General features: G+C 55.6%; 1 protein-coding gene across 1 annotated transcript in view; it reads right to left on the reverse strand.

Moving 5' to 3' along the window:
- BSN (bassoon presynaptic cytomatrix protein) overlaps window positions 1-16,288 on the reverse strand; it is an 84,509-nt gene that overhangs the window by 18,577 nt on the left and 49,644 nt on the right. The window contains exon 3 of the mRNA XM_065885798.1: window positions 2,739-3,623. Coding sequence (XP_065741870.1) covers window positions 2,739-3,623 — 885 coding nt within the window. The remainder of the gene's footprint in view (window positions 1-2,738; window positions 3,624-16,288) is intronic.

The following is a 16,288-nucleotide window of genomic DNA, read 5'->3' on the forward strand; positions in this document are numbered from 1 at the left end:
TTTTCAGAGAAAATTTCAAAGGGAAAAGGGATCTAGTCTTATTGCCTCCTCCATCGTATGCTCTGGACTCCCTCTTGAGAAAGAAGGTAAAAAGGTTTTTACAGCTCAGAGAGTTGGGGTAATTCCCACCCTGGCAGCCCAGACAGGTGGCTCCAGCCACAGGTGGAGCCACAGCAGGTCTAACAGGTCTAGGGGCGAGCTGGCCCTCCCTCAGGCCCCCAGCCTGCATGCAGACATGCCTCATGCTGGGCACAGAGACAGCCAGATGGAGAGAGACAGCCAAGGCAGACCTACCCCTCCACCTCCCTCCCAAGGCAGGATGTGTCTGGGCCACCTGCTGAAAAATCAGGAGCCTCTTACCAAGAACACACAGGGAAACACAAAATTGCTCTAAATGCCAAGTGGCCATTCACTGAGATGGGACCAAAGATGGCCCATGGCCTGGTTAAGAGCCTCAGCTGGGAAGGGCAGGGGAGGGGGACACACCAAGCACCAGCCCTTCCCCACCAGCCTCCCCAGGCTGCCAGCTTGCACCTCTGATGGATGATGGTGGCACAGTCTCATGGTGGGAACCACGGGAGGGGGCATGATGGCTGCCCATCCACACTTTCCCCAGGAGCAGCCACAGGCCCTCTGGGGATAGCAGCATTAACAAGCAGAGCCATGAGGAGAAAGGAGTCAGAGAAGCTGGGCCATCTTCTGACTGCTGTTAGGAGCAGGAGGCAGGGAAGCAGAAGCTGCGGGTAGGGAAGATCTAGGACCAGAACGCCCAGCAGCTTTGCCATCAGGCCCATGGAACCCACAGATCCTGTGGAGGCAAGGGTGGCCCTGGCCAAGGAGGTGGCAGTGGGGCAGGACATGGAGACAGCAGGACATGGAGGGATTGGGGCAAGGGGCAACGCTAGCTACCGAGGGGCAGAAGCTCCAGGGGCCAGGGAGGCAACAACCAAGCCTCTAATGAGGGGCTGAGATCAAAATCCAGACCGCTCACCCAGAGTCAGCATGTGACTGAGACACTCCTGTTTGGGCAGAATCAGCACTTCCCCTGACCTGGCCCAGAGGGCGCTGAAAGGAACTGTCAGGAACATTTATACTCCTGGACAGAGACAGTTTTCCCCTCCTCTCTGCACATCCTGCTTAATGAGGAAATGTGGGCCCGGAGGTCCCTCAGGGACAAGGGTCCTCCAGGCTGGGCCAGCTCAACAGTCCAACAGGGTTCAGTGTCAGGCTGCCCCACCCGGCAGTGGGTGCGTGCCTGGCTCCGGACTGGAGCTCCTCTGGCCCTGTGGTGACCCCTTGGTGCCCCCTCACCTCTCTGGGCAGCCAGGCCAGCCATCCTCCAGTGAGCCACTGGACCTAGGGCTTGGGGAGGTGGTAGTGAGGACCTGGAGGGCATCACGTGAGGCATCACACGAGGAGGTCACTCATCTTGCTCAGGCTGCTCCTCCCTATATGTTGGAAAATATGGCCTGTGGCGGCCAAAGTAGTCTTCCTTATCACAGTGGGCTGCTCCCATGGAGGCCTGGCCCAAGGCAAGTCACAACAAGGCGCCACAGACACCATGGACAACCACACACTCCTCTGTTGTCTCTGGGCCAGCGGCGGTCTGCACTCCACACTCTGCCCAACCATCAGTCACATATGGCTTAGCCCAGGGGCCCCAAGACTCAGGTGGCTACAGTGTGCAGGAGGAGTGGGCTTGGCTTGACATCTCCTGATATGACACAGCTGGGGACACATCCACCTGCCAAGATGAGCCAATCATAGACCGCAAGGGCACACACGGAAGGGGACACACCCAGCTATGGGCAAGGCAGCCAAGGTAGGGGTCACATGGATGGCCCTGGGCAGGGCGGAGTAGATGAAGGCAGGGGCAGGAACAGCCTTCCGGCCCAGGCTTGTCCTGCTCTGCCAGGGTGCCTCCGCACCTTCTGAACCTCCCAGGCTGGGCTCCAAGCTTCAAGAGAGCACCAGGCCTCCTGCTCCCTTCCACCCAGCTCTGCACGGGGCCCAGGACCCTCCTGTGGAAGAGGGACTGCAGAGAGACAGGCCCCAACCCCAGCACTCCCTCAAACTTCCCTCTGGGTAAGAAGAGCATCTCTGAGCATCCCCACAAACAGCCCCAAGGAGGGCTAGGCCCTGCCACAGGAAAGTATGTGGACCAAAGACTGTGGCTTTGACAAGCAGATATCAATACCCACGACCTCAGACAAGGGGATGAAGGGAGGACACTGCCTGGCTGGGCTTCCCCGTTGTAAGAAAGCCTTCTGCCCTGCCCTGGGCATGGGGGCACAGCCCTCTGCCTAACAGCCTTTCAACCCCTGTGAGGGTCACAGACTGAGGGCAGGGTATGACTTCAGGTTCTTCCTGCCTGCGCAGCGGGGGCTGGCATCATCCATGAGGGCCATGCCCATGATAGCCAGGAATGGGGAGGCCGGTTCAGGGCCTCCTGAACCTGGCTACTTCTGGGACCAGCCTCAGGGCACTGGTCAGCCGATCAGAGGCAGCGGGCACCATTATTCTGTCCACTGTGCCAGTTAATTCTCTGAGTGGAAGGACAGGCCCGGGGCAGGGACAGGTAAGGGAGCATAGACTCTCTGCAGCTGGGTAGGGGCAGCCCTGTGATTGCTACAGACCCCGATTTCTACAGTCCTCTCTGGTTCCCATGCCCCCCCATCACCCCAGGCCTTGGCCCCTCACCAAGGCCCAAGGGAACATGCTTGGTCCAGCTCTCTTACCTCCACCAGGTGGGGCGTCGGGTTGAAGCCACACAGGTTGCACACCTGCAGTTTGCATGTGGTGCAGGTGTTATAGTTGGCGGGGCCCTTGCTGTCCACGTTGAGCTCAGCTTGGCACAGTGGGCAGGTGGCCCTTTCCTTAGGCGTGGTCTTTGGCTTGGCAGCAGCCTTGGCCACTGCCTGGTGTTCTGCTCTGCCATGCTTTGGACTGGTTGTTCCCCCAGTTCTTGCCAGGGCTCCAGGCCCTGATCCAGGACCTGTTTTAGCTCCAGGCTCAGTTTTGGCTCCAGGTGCTGGCCCAGACCCGGGCCCTGAGCCTGGAGGTCTTGGGCCAGCCTGCTTGCTGGCATCGCTGAAGACGATCTTGGGCGGCCCCTTGCTGGGGGCAGCCTGGCCCTGGGGGTCGGCCTCAGGCTGCACAGACATGAGGGTGCTCGCCTGGGTCAGCAGCGATGCACCAAGGCCAAAGAGCTTCCCAGTGAGGCCCTCCTGGGTCGGCTCAGCAGCACCAGGCCCAGAGGGCGCTGTGGTGGCACTTTTGGCCGGGGCCTCTCCTGCAGGTGGCCTGGGCTCAGCTGTGGAACGCTTGATGGGGAGAGGGGGCTGAGGAGACACCCTCCCCACCTCCAGAGGGGCAGCTGCTTGGGCAGGCCCAGGCACTGAGGTGGCTCTGGCTGTCTCAGCCTGGTGGGGGCCAGGCTGTGGTCCCCCTGGGCCCCGTGATCTCTCTTGCTCCGGCTTCCCCAGGGGCTGTTTGGCTGGGGAGTGGACCGGAGACAGGGCTGGGGAGTGCAGCTGCTGCTGGCTCTTGGAGCGAGGCGCAGTGGTCATGTCCATCCCTAGAGCCCTCTGCATCTGGCAGTTCAGACAGAGCCACTCCTTCACCTGAGGAGGAAGCATCATGGTCATCAGGGTGGTCAGGACTGGGGGTGTCCATGGTCCAGATCATTGCAGCCCACAGCAGCCAGGGCCAGCTCCTAGCACAGGCAGGGGAACCAAGCCCGGCTCCGGTGTTTCTGGGCTGCCAGGAGGTGGGCTGAGGGACAGATAGCACTGCCCTGCCCTCTAGGAGCTGCCAGGTGCGTGGAGCTGAGCAGAGGCAGTCACACACTCCCCACCCGCAACTACCAACACACTGCCTGCCAGACTGCCTGCCAGGGTCCTCCCCACGCCACTGGCTGTACCTCAGACCTGCGTACATCATCCATGTCCACATCCCGCCTCACCAATCCACGTTCCCATCCTCCTGGGTGGATGACCCCAAAAGCCTCCAACTGGTCACTTTCTTTCCCCTGCTGCCCCCTTCAGGCTGTTTCCACACAGCCGCCAGAGTGACCTTTTGAAATATAAACCAGGAGGGAAAGCATGGCCCTAGAACAGTGCCTGGTATGCGATAGGTACTCAATAAAAACTTGCAGAATGAATAAAGAAGTGAAGAGTAATAGGTACGAGAGGGAGGCATAGAAAATAAAAAGAAACCATGATTCCTGTCCTAGAGGAGCTTAGAGTCTAGCTGAGGAGACAAGATATAAATGAGCAATCTTGAGAGCAAAATAAGTGAGGGCAAAGTAATGCAATGTAAGTGACGTAAGTAGAATAAAAATACCTTTTGCTTTCTTAAGGAAGAGAAATTTTTTTAAAGAAAATGGGAAAATTTGTGCCTCCAGAATAAACAAGGCATGTGTTGCTGTTCCCATGATGGACGTGCAGTTTCTCTCTGTCATTAACTCCTCCCTAGGACAGCAGGCTCATGACTCAGGTTGGGCCAATCACTGGTTGCAGCTAGGGGTGCAGGGATGGGCATGTGACCTTGCAAACAGGGCCAATCAGAGCCCTTCCATGTTACTGGGTGAGTGAACAACAGGAGATAGGCTCACTCATCAGAAGGACGTAGCCTTGGAGTGGTCAGTAGCCTTCTTGCCCAACATGCAGAGAGGCACTAAGGATGAAGTCAAGAGACAGTTGGAAGCGGAGGTAAGACAAAGAGGAACGAGCAGAACTGATGATTTTATTCAATTCCCTGGATCCAGCTCTGCCTTAAGTCTACCCTCGGACTTCCAGTTACATAAGCCAATATCATCTTCCTCCAAAAATCCACACACAAATCAGAGAATGTCATTTACAGGCTCAAACCCCTCTAGTGAATTCCCATCACACTTAACCATGGGAACTCTTTACTGTGACCCATGAGGCCCCCGATCTACCCCAGCCTATGCCTCTCTCTGGCCTCCTTTCCTGCCCTCTCCCCTTTGCTGTCTCACCCCAGACACGCTGGACCTCCTGTTCTGCCAAGTGGTCCTCTGAGCTCTCTTCTGTAACCAGGGCCTTTGCACTCACTCTTCCCTCTGCCCCCGGGTGCTGCTAGCTATGCAGGTCTCAACCGAATATCACTTCACCAACAGGGCCCTCCCTGGCCACACAATCAAAAATACCTGGGACTTCTCTAGTGGTCCAGTGGTAAAGACTCCACGGTCCCAGTGCAGGACGCCCGGGTTCAATCCCTGGTCAGGGAACTAGATCCTGCATGCTGCAACTAAAGAGCCCACATGCCGCAACTAAAGATCCCGCATGTGGCAACGAAGATCCCGCATGCTGCAACTAAGACCCAGCACAGCCAAATAAATAAATACATAAATAAATATTTTTTTAAAAAAGAAAGAAAGAAAATACCTCCGAAGCACTCTGTAGGTAATCACCCAGTTTATCCTCTTCACAGTACTTATTCTTTCCCAAAGCTTCTGCTACTTTGTCCCTTTGGGTGTCTCCTGCATCCTTGCCCCAACCATGAGCTCTTGTTTAGGTGGTCTTGGGACAGTGCACAGTGTGTGGTACAGAGCAGGGATCACTCCAGAAATGCTTGCTGTAGGATTAATCCTGACAACCTATTAATAGGGGCATAGCTCTTGCAAGGCTGCAGCCATGAGAATGGAGATTCAGCATCCCATGAAGAGGCTTCTCCTTCTCAACCAGAAAGGCAGAGGCCAAGTCTGCTCATCTATGGTTGAGCAGCCAGAGTCTTTGAAAGCACCACAGTGGCCCAGTTGCCAGGGAAAGGTCCAGTCTGGTCCCTGGGGCAGAAAGTTCCTTCTGCCCACCCTCAGGGGTGCCTCCAGCCCTGCTCTCTGCCTTGAGGTCACAGGGCTGTGCTGCTGCCGCTGTGGCTGACTTGCCACAGTTTGGAAGCCTGGGCTTGGTTGTCTTGCCCAGCAGCCGAAGAGCAGCATCCAAGGAGTGGGGAGAAGACTGCACTTTGATGAGTACCCCCTGGCACCCTGCACCACACAGGGCATGTTCGCAGGCATTCTTGCATTTTATCTTCATGGTAGAGAAAACCAAGGTCTAGTACGATTTAGCCACCAGCTCTCACAGTAGCCCAGCTTGGAAGTGGCACTACTCGCAAGACTGGCCCTGCCAGCCCTGCCCAGCTCCTGAGCTGCAGGTTGCAGCCTGCGGCCTTTTGCATGTCTGCCTCTTCTGCAGACTGCTTAGCCTCACCCAAGTCAAGTCATGGGTCTAGAAGTTGCCCCTGCGAAACTCAAAGACCAAGCCTGGCTCTAGAAACCATAAGAACAGTGATGCCGCAGCACTGGGGAGTGCAGCCATCCCCCAAGCCGGGAACTGTTAACTCATCTAGATGCTTTGAAGACCCAAGGCAGTTTTGTCTACCTTTGGGCAAAGAAAGCTACAGAGGAAACAATCTGTGTCCTGGGGACTCAGCCCAAAGACTCCTTTAGAAAACTCATTTTTGGAGAGGGTGATGGGGGTTCACTCCCATCAAGAGCGGGAGCTCCCAGGGGCAAGCTGTTTTGGCTCACCCTCAGAGGGACCCTGGGAGATGATTATCCTCTTGAGGGGAGGCCTAGGTCCTAGCCCAGGACTGCAGCCACAAACTCAGTTCCTGTGGTGGGTGCGCAGCCCACACTGGAGGTCCCATCTCTGCAGCATGCCCTGAGGTGGGACTTCCCAAGAAGAGGAACCTGAGAGGTAAGGCTCTTTCTCCTGGGACTTCAGGGTGACCCTCCTTTGGGTTCTGGACAGGGTTGAACAAGGGCCTGTGCTAAAACTCCTGCACTCACCACCAGAACCTTCCCTTACCCAGCCCCCATCACCCAGGCTGTCACAGGCGTCTCACCTAAAATAGAACCTCTCCAAGAAACAGCTAAAACGCCCCTCAGTGACTCATATCCCAGATGGGCGTAGCTATTTCTATCCAGCCTCTTCCAGACGGCAGGAGCCTTGATCGTGCCCTCCCCCAACCCCTCCCAGGCTCAGGCCCAGGCAGATAGGGCCAGCACACAAGGCCACCCAAGGAGAAAGCTGGCTGGGGGATCTCTCTGAACCCAGCAAGACTTCCCTCTCTGCCTCCCCCGTGGAACTTCAGAAGCTTGCTGGGAGGGGCTCATCCTCAGCCTCTTCCTCCCTCCTCCAAGGTGCTTACCCTGTGTTAGGGGGATGGAGGCTGTCCACTGGGTAGGGAGGGAGATAGCTGTGCACCACCAGCCCACCTGCCCACCTAGGCTGGGTATACATGACCAGGCCTGGGGCAGCTCCCCTGGCTCTGGAACCAACAACAGCGAGAGTCTTCCTCGGCTGGACACAGTGTCTGTGGCTCCTGGGTACCCTCCTAGCTGGCTGCCCACCAGAATCAGAGGGCATGGCCTTCTACCAGTGTGACAGGGAACCTCTCTTAGAGTCTTGTTACCACATATCTCCATAAGCCCTTGGCCCATGGCCAGGAGGTGGGCAGGTCACAGACTTCATGTCCCAAGACCCAAAGATGGAGCTAAGGGGACTTCCCAGGGCTACTCTGAGGTAGATGGTTCTGCCTGACATCAGCTTTGGTCAAGCTGATCCTTCTTGCCAGCAAGGGGACCCATTGTGCCATCTCAGAGGCACAGATGCCCCTGCACCCAGCTCAGTGGGGGTCTGAGCAGCAGTGGGGATGGGAAGGCTCAGTGTGGTGTGCAGCCAAGAGCTGGTGCGCAGATGCGGGAAGGAGAAGCTACAGGAACATGGTTTCCCATAGGGAGCCAGTGCCTGCTCTGCCAGGAGCCGGCCAGAGATTCAAAAAAGCAGGCCTTGTGGGTTCCTGGCTCTGAAGGGACTTTCTCCCCGAGAAGAGCCTTTCTCAGCTGCTCCCTTACTTGCACTGGTCAATCACAGAAGGGCAGTAAGGCAGTGCAGCCCACCAAGGATCCAGAGGCCTGGGACCAGGCTGGGGGCTCTGTGAACCACACATCTGCGTGGCCTCTCCCTGCGGCTCCCTCCACTGGGCTCTGGGGCAGGAAGGGGAGTGGGGAAACTTTGGGGGAGGGGTTTCTACATCTGCACCTGCCACCCTGCATCTCAGCCCCAAAGGGTGGGATCCAGCCTTGCATGTCATATTTGGCCCCAAAGGATGCTGCCCAGGGAACCTGCTTCTGCTCCTGGGTGGGGCCTGCCGCACTGTCACCTCCATGGCTACCAGGAAGCTCTGAGGGCCCCCAGCAGTAACAGGTTCTCTTTCCACCATCCCTTCCCACGTCCCCACCAGCAAGGAAGGAGGGTGGCAGACGTCACTTAGCCTGCCTTCCTGCAGAGAGCAGCGGCTTGCCTCTGAGCCCAGCCCCGCCTGGGAGAGCAGGCATGCAGGGTGTCAGATCACTGCACTGACATCATGCCTGATGCTGCATTCATTCTTTTTTCCATTTTGGTACAAGTTGAAACATCACAGGAGCAGCTTATAAATGAGCCTTCCCTGCTGGTGCCAAGTCTAGAGATTCCTGGGAGGGCCCCACCGTCCAGTGTGACCTCATGTTCTTCCGGGCTGTGAGTCACTCGCCAGGCCTCGACAGGAGGAGGCACATAGCCCACTGTGTGCTGGGAAGAAGGGTGGGCCTGTGCCCTCGCACTGCCCCTAGCATTAGACACATCACCTGCCTCATCCAGCATCTAGCTGCCCCAAGTCTGCCACCAATCTGCTTGGACTGTCAGCTGGTTGACCTCAGGTTTAGGGGCGGGTACCACAGGGTCCCATAGAGCAGGGCAAATTGATCCAGAGCTGGATCAGCCAGGCCTGGCCCACTGGGGAGGCCTGTGCCAATCTCATCAGGTCAGGACCCTGAGGGGGACCCTGGGAATCTGCCCAGCATCTGAGGCCAGGATTTGGGTCGTGGAGGCTGAACCCAATTGCTCCTTGGGGCTGGAAGGCCTCACTAGCCTGGAGCTCCATGAAAGGGAGAGAATCCATCCCCTTGCTGATCCTCCACCTCCCGATATCCCTCAACTCCCCCCCGATCCTACCCCAGACGGCCTCCCCTCCCTCCCAGGCCTGTCCACTGTGTCCTATAAAATCTTCTGTCCAGGACTGAGCCAACTTCCCTACACCCCATCCCCATACCCCTCTTGGACCCCAGACGATCTCTCTAGGAGAAGCTGCACTCCCTGGATTTCAGAATGTGGCAATGCCTCACCTTCTCTTTAAACTCCCTAGGGCCCTCGGAGCTCAGCCTTTGGCTTCCCCACCCTGTTCCCCTCCTGGCTCCTGCTGCCTTCCAGGCCCCCTCATCATGCCTCTAGACTCAGAAGTCCTTGGCCCTGGCCTCCCAGGCTTCCACTGCACTGACTCCCACAGTCACTGCAGATGGCAGCCACCCGCTAACCCACCTAACATCTCTATCCCTCAGCCTCACCCTCAAGCTTACCCTCGCCCAAAACTGTCTCTCCTCCCAAACTACCCCTGTGCCTGTCCTCCTCCATCCTCCAGATCATCTCCTAGGCCTCCCCACTGCAGTGGGCCTGGGGCCTTGTGGGGACCTCCCCCACCGAGCCTCTACTTTCTGTTCGTCCATGGGTCCTCTGCTTTCACATCCCTTCCTACCCAGCTAAATCTATGGTCTGCCGATCCTGTCACACTCTGCTCAATGTCTGTGCTCTCTTGACCTGTGTCTGCTCCAGAATTAGATCCAACTGCATACCTTTTTCTCCAGGCCTACAGCTGAATGGGTACCAGGCAAAGGGGCTCCACGGTAAATTAACTTATGTCCTAGCTTCTCCCGGGCCCCCCAGCTGCCTGGTTAACTCACTCCATCTCTCCAGTTAGCTCTTCTCCGCAAAGGCTGGTTCAATTTGTCCATCCCCATCCCTGCCTGTCATCTTCCCCTGCCTTCTGGATCAAATGATGGCCCTGCTTCCAGTGTCTCAAAAAGGAGCCACATAATAGGATGCCTCCTCCACACTCAGGATCTAGACCTGCCTTTTCGGGGGCCCCACTCTTTCAAGCATGCCCCATCTCCCACGTGCCTAGGCATGGCTTTCCTCTCGGAGCTCAGACAGCACCACTGTCTCCTGCTTTTCAGAAACCCTCTCCTGCCTGCACACCTTCCCTAGTTACTGTCCAGGCTCTCTCCTCTCCTTCTCAGCCAAGCTTCTCAAGAGTTGACCACATGGATGAAGCTCAAAAAACACTGTGCTGAGAAAGGACTTACACAAAAGAGTGCATTCTGTATGATTCCATTTATATGAAGTTCTGGAATAGGCAAAACTCATCTACGGTAGATAAAAAATCACAGCAGCAGTTGTCCCTGGAGGAGGGATGAGGATGGACAGGGATGGGGCCTGAAGGGACTTTCTGTGGTGACGGGGATGTTGTCTGTCTTGACTGGAGGGCTTTGGGTGACACAGGTGCATGCTTTTGTCAAAGCTCACTGAATGGTACATTTAAGCTTTGTACATTTCATTCTATATAAATTTTACCTTAAAAAAAAAACCCTTAAATACTGATCTCTAACTAATGAGAGGCTTACTGAAGTGTTCAGTGGGAAGTATACTGATGTCAGTATATGGCTGTGAATCTCCAAGGTCTCCAGTCCTGACCTGCCTGCATGCCAGAGTCTTAGATTTGTCACCCTATTGCACTCCACTTGGGTGCTCACAGACAACTCCAACTTGACACGACCCAAACAGAAGAATTCTCCATCTCCATCTCCTACCCCCATGTCCACTACATTTCCATAACCTGTCTGTTTAGCCTCCAAAATACACAAGGAATCTGTCACGGTTCCCCTCCACCCCACGACCATCTCTACCCCAGCCCCAGCCTGCCTCTATAGGCTATTCTCCACACAGCGGCCAGAGTGTGGGGTGTGTGTGTCTGTGTGCTATTGTTGTATACATATACATCTATGAAGGGGAGTAAAACAAACATAACATAAAATGTGCCATTTTAGTCATTTTTAAGTATAGATTCAGTGGCATTAATTACATATATGATGTTGTGCAACCATCACCATTATCTATTTCCAAAAAGATGTTTTTAAATGCATACCTTACCTTCCCACTGCCATCATCCAAAACCCTTGACATCACATCTGGAGCCCCCAGCAGGACCTGCCTGCCCTCTGGACCTGGCTTGCACCCCGGCCCTCACATGGGCCACGTACTTCCCCTCAGGCCTCCCCTGCCTCCACCTGTCTCTGGTCCAGCATCAGTCTAACATCTGCAGTCTAACCTCCCCTCCTTGTAGAAGTCCCCAAGAGTCTTGTCACAGCATCACAGCAAGTCCCACCAGCCCTCCTCCTGGTCCTCCACAACCCTGACCCCCAGGTGTGGTGGTGTGTTTGCGGACGTGGTTACTGGTGAACGAGCTGCCTCTCCCTCTGGCCCGGAGGCTCCCCAAGGCTGAGCAACACATCTGCTGCAGCTCTGCCTGAATCTCCAGTGTTGAGGAAAGTTCCTGGCTTATATATGGACTCAAAAAGCATTTGTGGAGGGAAGAAAGGATGAGAGGAAGGGAGAGGGCCACCCTCTGACTGAGTAGATACAAACAAGCCTGCTCAGGCCAAGTTTGAACTAACAGACAGTAGAAACGGCAGAACCAACAGGTGACCAGTCAGCAACTGGCTACTTTATGGAGCTTTCCTCCTCTGCCTCTTCCTGCCTCTGGACCCCTGCCTCTCCCCTTCTTGTCCCTTCTCCCTGCTTCTACTTTATTTCTCTCTTTCTACCCTTTTCACTCCATTCTTTTTCATGCTGTTTTCTTTTGCCCTCACATACAAAATCAGGTGTTTTAGGAATAAAATTTCGTATTTTCTGTTCTGATTTAATTTTATATTCATACTTAGATAACTTTACAGCCCCCTTCCATAGCTAAAAGTTAAGTGCCATGCCTGACAGCCACAGCTATAAAAAGCTCCCACTCCTGAACAGCCACCTCTTCTGCCTGCCCCCAGTGGCTCTGGCCTCCACCCCATAGTGGCCCAAGCAAGGTGGCCAAGGGGCCTAGTTCCTGGGAGCAGGGACTGACAGCACGGCTGGCTGCCCAAGGCTGGCTGAATCTTGGGGGGCATTTCCCTACTGACTCAAGAGATTGTCTGGGTCAAAGTGGCTACTGCCAGGCAAACCACCCAAGGACTAGATGTACAGAGGGGAGAAAGGCCTCCCAAAGGGCCCGCCACCTGGAGATCCATTTCCTCTTTGTTTGGAGGTGGAGAGGGGAAGGCTGGGCCCAGGAAGGAGGAGGACACCTCTGCCTCTCCTCAGCTCACCGCTGATCCATGTCCTTCTAACACCTGCTCCTCTTTCCTCAGTGGCCCAGGCAGCAGTGTGGCCAGGAGGGAGCAGAGGGAAGGGGGCAAGGCTGGTGGCTGCAGCAGAGGGATCTGCGCTGCACTCACAGCACCACCCCCGAGCCAGATGGTGGCCCAGCCCTCGCCGGAAAAGAGTGGGATGCAGGCGGGAGAGGAAGAGGCTTGTGGCCACTGCATCTCTCCCTCCCTTCTCCACACCACCCACCCGGGTAAGTGCCTAAGCCCAAGGCTTGCCAATGGGGTGGGAATGGGGGAGGGCACAGTAGCTCGGTCTTGGCTTCGTCTCAGCAAAGTCTAGACCTTGGAACGGGCAAAGAAAGACCATGATCACTCTTCTGTAGTTTTCTTAGAGGGGCTTATAAGCAATTCTGAATAGAGCAAGGGAGGTTGAAGGCACATGGGCTGTCTGGACCTGGAAGGCTGGGGATAAGGTGGCAGCTCTGCTGCTACCCACAGGGGTAGAGGGTGGGCCTCCCACATGCAGGCTACAGCCTCACTTTAGGTGCTGCTCTGAGAGGATTCTGCTGATCCGACCGGGAAGCATAGGCGTGCAGTCAGCCCTGCCTCTGCACAGCACTCATTCCTGTGATGCTGTTGCTAGCACAAGGACAGACTCCACTGAAGGAGTTCCAGGCCAGGATGTGCTGCTGGGGCTGCTCTGAACAGGGCAAGGAGGCCCCTGAGGGGGCTGACAGAGACAGGCCATGCCTGCCCCCAGCCACGGCTTGTCCTCTCCAGGAGCTCACTCCCACCCCGCTGTCCACCCCGACCTTACCTTCCCCCTCCACCCAGCTGGCTCATGGCCACACCCATTTCCTTCCCACAGCTATCAGAACAGGTGGCTCTGTCCCAGAGGAGAAAGGGGTGGCAGGCGTGAATGCTGAGTTACCGAAGAGCAGACAGGTGGGCTAATGTGGCACGGAGCAGGCTTGGGGCATCGGCAAAGCCACTGAGGCTGGTCCCTGGACCCTGCTTCTCCTTAAACATTCGGGAGGTTTAAGGTACTTGTGTAAGAACCCATATCCAGGGAGAGAAGAGAACAGTCTTCCTGTCTTTTCCCCATCACTGGGCAGTGACTTGGCTTAAATGCTAACACCTCTGGCTTCCTGGTCAGTGTGTCCTCACAGGGAGGGTCTTTTGTGGGTGGTGAGAAATGTTCTGACCCCACAAGGAAACCCCCAGTCTTTTGCCATGGTTTCAAACAGGTTAAATTATTTACCTGCCCTGAGCAACCAGGGCTGGAGATCTCCAGGAAAAAACAGCCTCCACCACGAAGAGTGGCCAGGATAGCCCTGCTTGCTACAAACCATCCTCAGCCCAAGCAAAAATGGACTATGAATAAGGAGAATGGGGATGGGAATCCTTGGGGTAAAACTGGAGACCTAGCTACTGGTTCTGGGTCCCCAGCTCCCTTGCTCCAAAATGAATCACAATAAACGAAGACTTGGTCTCCTCATCTGTAAACAGAGGGTGCTCTGAGCTGCTCCCTGACTTCCATGAAGTCTTAATGTGCTCCAGGCACTCAGACCCCCAGCAAAGCACATGGGCAGGCATCTTCCTCTCAAGGCATCACAGCCTTGAGAGCCAGCCAACCCGGGCACAGGCAAGACAGCAAGTGCCACATCTGTGTGAGTGTGGTACCCATCCAGCAGCCCCTGGATACACTGGCCAGAAAGCAGTGGTTCCAGATCTCAGACACTATTCTGGCCACATGGGGCTGACCTGTATGTGATTCTCATCTCCAGACCTGGTGTGCTGTTTCCACAGGACCCAGCTAAAGTAATAAGATGCTGACAGATGCCATGAGACAGAAAAACCAAAACTCTGAGTTCCAGTGACCATTGGCCCAGCAGTGCCAGTCTTTTCCCTCCTTTCTACTCCTTTGTCCTCACATAGCCATTCAGCATGACAGTTCTATCACATTCCTAATCTGTGCTGCAACTTGAGTTACCAACCAGCCCCTGATTCTCTCCTTGTGACACACACGATAAAAGGTTCATTTTCCATGGTCTCATTTCCAAAGATCCAAGAGCAGATTCACTAGTGGTCTGAGAGGCATGAAACCCTCCAAGTAACTTGTGTGGTGGAAAGCTGAGGAACAATGCATCCTGCTCACATGCCCTGATGAGGCTTCGGTGACCTTCAAGGCAGGATGCAGGACCCAGGCTACCTCGGCATTACCACACTAGCAGTTTCAGGCACAAGTTCACACCCTCAGACAGGACCCCAATTAAGCTGCCCAGTGGCCAGTGTCTGTAGTGCATCTGTGCTGGGACTGGCAGTCCCCCCACCCCTTTCCACTCTAGCTGGGCTACTCCTAGGAAGTGAGAAGTCAAAAAAGGAAGTGAGTAATCAAAAAAGGAATTGAGTGTTGGAGCTGAAATTCCTGGAAAAGGTCACTCTGCCTGAGCCCCTGCCACCTACACCAGCCTGACTTCAGAACCCACCCCTTGCGCTGCCCAGAACCTCAGGCCAGGCAGGAGCCCAGCCCAGGACACCAGGGCAACCCCACAGACAGCCTTGTTCGCTGATGAACATCATGTTAGAAGGGCCAGAACAGATGTGTTTTGACCAAGGTGGATCTATCAGCAGGTATGTGGGCAAAACTTACAAATGTGCTTTCTCGTTATGTGGAAGCATGACCAGGGAAGTGAACCTGCTTTTAGTGAAGTGACAAAGGGCAACTGCTCTGACTCAAGAACTAGGCTCTGCCAGCCCCTCAGGAAAATGGGCCGAGGGTTCTCTTCCTTGACAGGAACACCACTGAAAGCCAACCGTGAAGAAGAAAAGGTTCTGCTTGGAGACCATGGCAGAAAAGGGCATCCACCAGGCGAGAAGCTGGAGAATGGTCAGCACTTCCCAAACAGAATGCCATGGAACAGCAGCCCCTAATGTTCAGTGAAAGCAAGTCTGGGAAAGGCCACCAGCAACAGCCCTGTCTTGGAGCTCCTGCATGTATATGCCTTGAAGGACCTGGTCCGGAGGCCCGCTTTTCACCAAACACTGTGAATCTGCAGTAAGCTGGAGGCCCCTTTCCTCCAGGCCCTGAGCCCCGGCTTCCTCCCAGCACAATGAGGCAGATGGACCGAGTGTCGCCAAGGTCCTCCCACTCTGCTGTTTTTCCAGGCACAGCCAAAGGCTGGTTCCCCTCCCACCTCACCAAAGGTCCTAGGCTGGGGGAGTTTGTTGTGTGGGAAGGACTGAGATGCCCACCAGGAAACTGGTGCCACCGTGTGCGGCTCTCCCTTGATCTCCGCCTACCCCACCCAGAGTCGTTCGGGTCCTGCCGCTCTAGTGAGCGTTTCTGGAGGCTGAAACCTGGGAGGCAGGGCCAGCACAAGAGGGGGATCCCCACAGCAGCCTCTCTCATCCCTGCCTGCCAAGCCTCCCTGCTCCTGTGAGGCTGGGTGCTTCTGGCTTCTCGCTAGCAGAAACACCCAGGTGAGCTTCCCTGGCCTTAACCACACTGTTCTAAATACTGAGGAGCAACACTTACCTAACTGATCAGGGCAGGGATGGGTTGTTTCTAATCACGGATGTAATAATCACGAGTGTACACGCCTCCTCAGAAAGCCCCCACACTCCAGGAGCGACTGCAAACACACTGAATCATCTCCCCACACCGGCAGCTCCTTCCTTGGAATCTCACACTTACCTCTCGCAAAGCACACGTCCCACACCCACAGCACCTCATATCACAAATAGACCCCGACCTGTGAACAATTATTCTCACTCGTCCCCCCGCCCATGTGGTCCAAACGGCTCCTGCTGCTGATAATCCCAGCTGTGGGCATGCAGTCACCACTCTCCACCTGGCCCAAGGGCAGAGCCCTGGGGGTCTACCAGAGACTTCTGTGGGTTACCGCGGAGGAAAGGGAGGAAGCTGACAAACCCACTCATTTCAAAGGCATGGCCCCAGCCCAGCTAGTATATTGGGGCACCCAGCCTCCATGGCACCAAAGAGAGGCTCAGGGGCTTGGCTGA

This window comes from Phocoena phocoena, chromosome 10, assembly GCF_963924675.1.
Source record: "Phocoena phocoena chromosome 10, mPhoPho1.1, whole genome shotgun sequence".
NCBI lineage: Eukaryota > Metazoa > Chordata > Mammalia > Artiodactyla > Phocoenidae > Phocoena > Phocoena phocoena.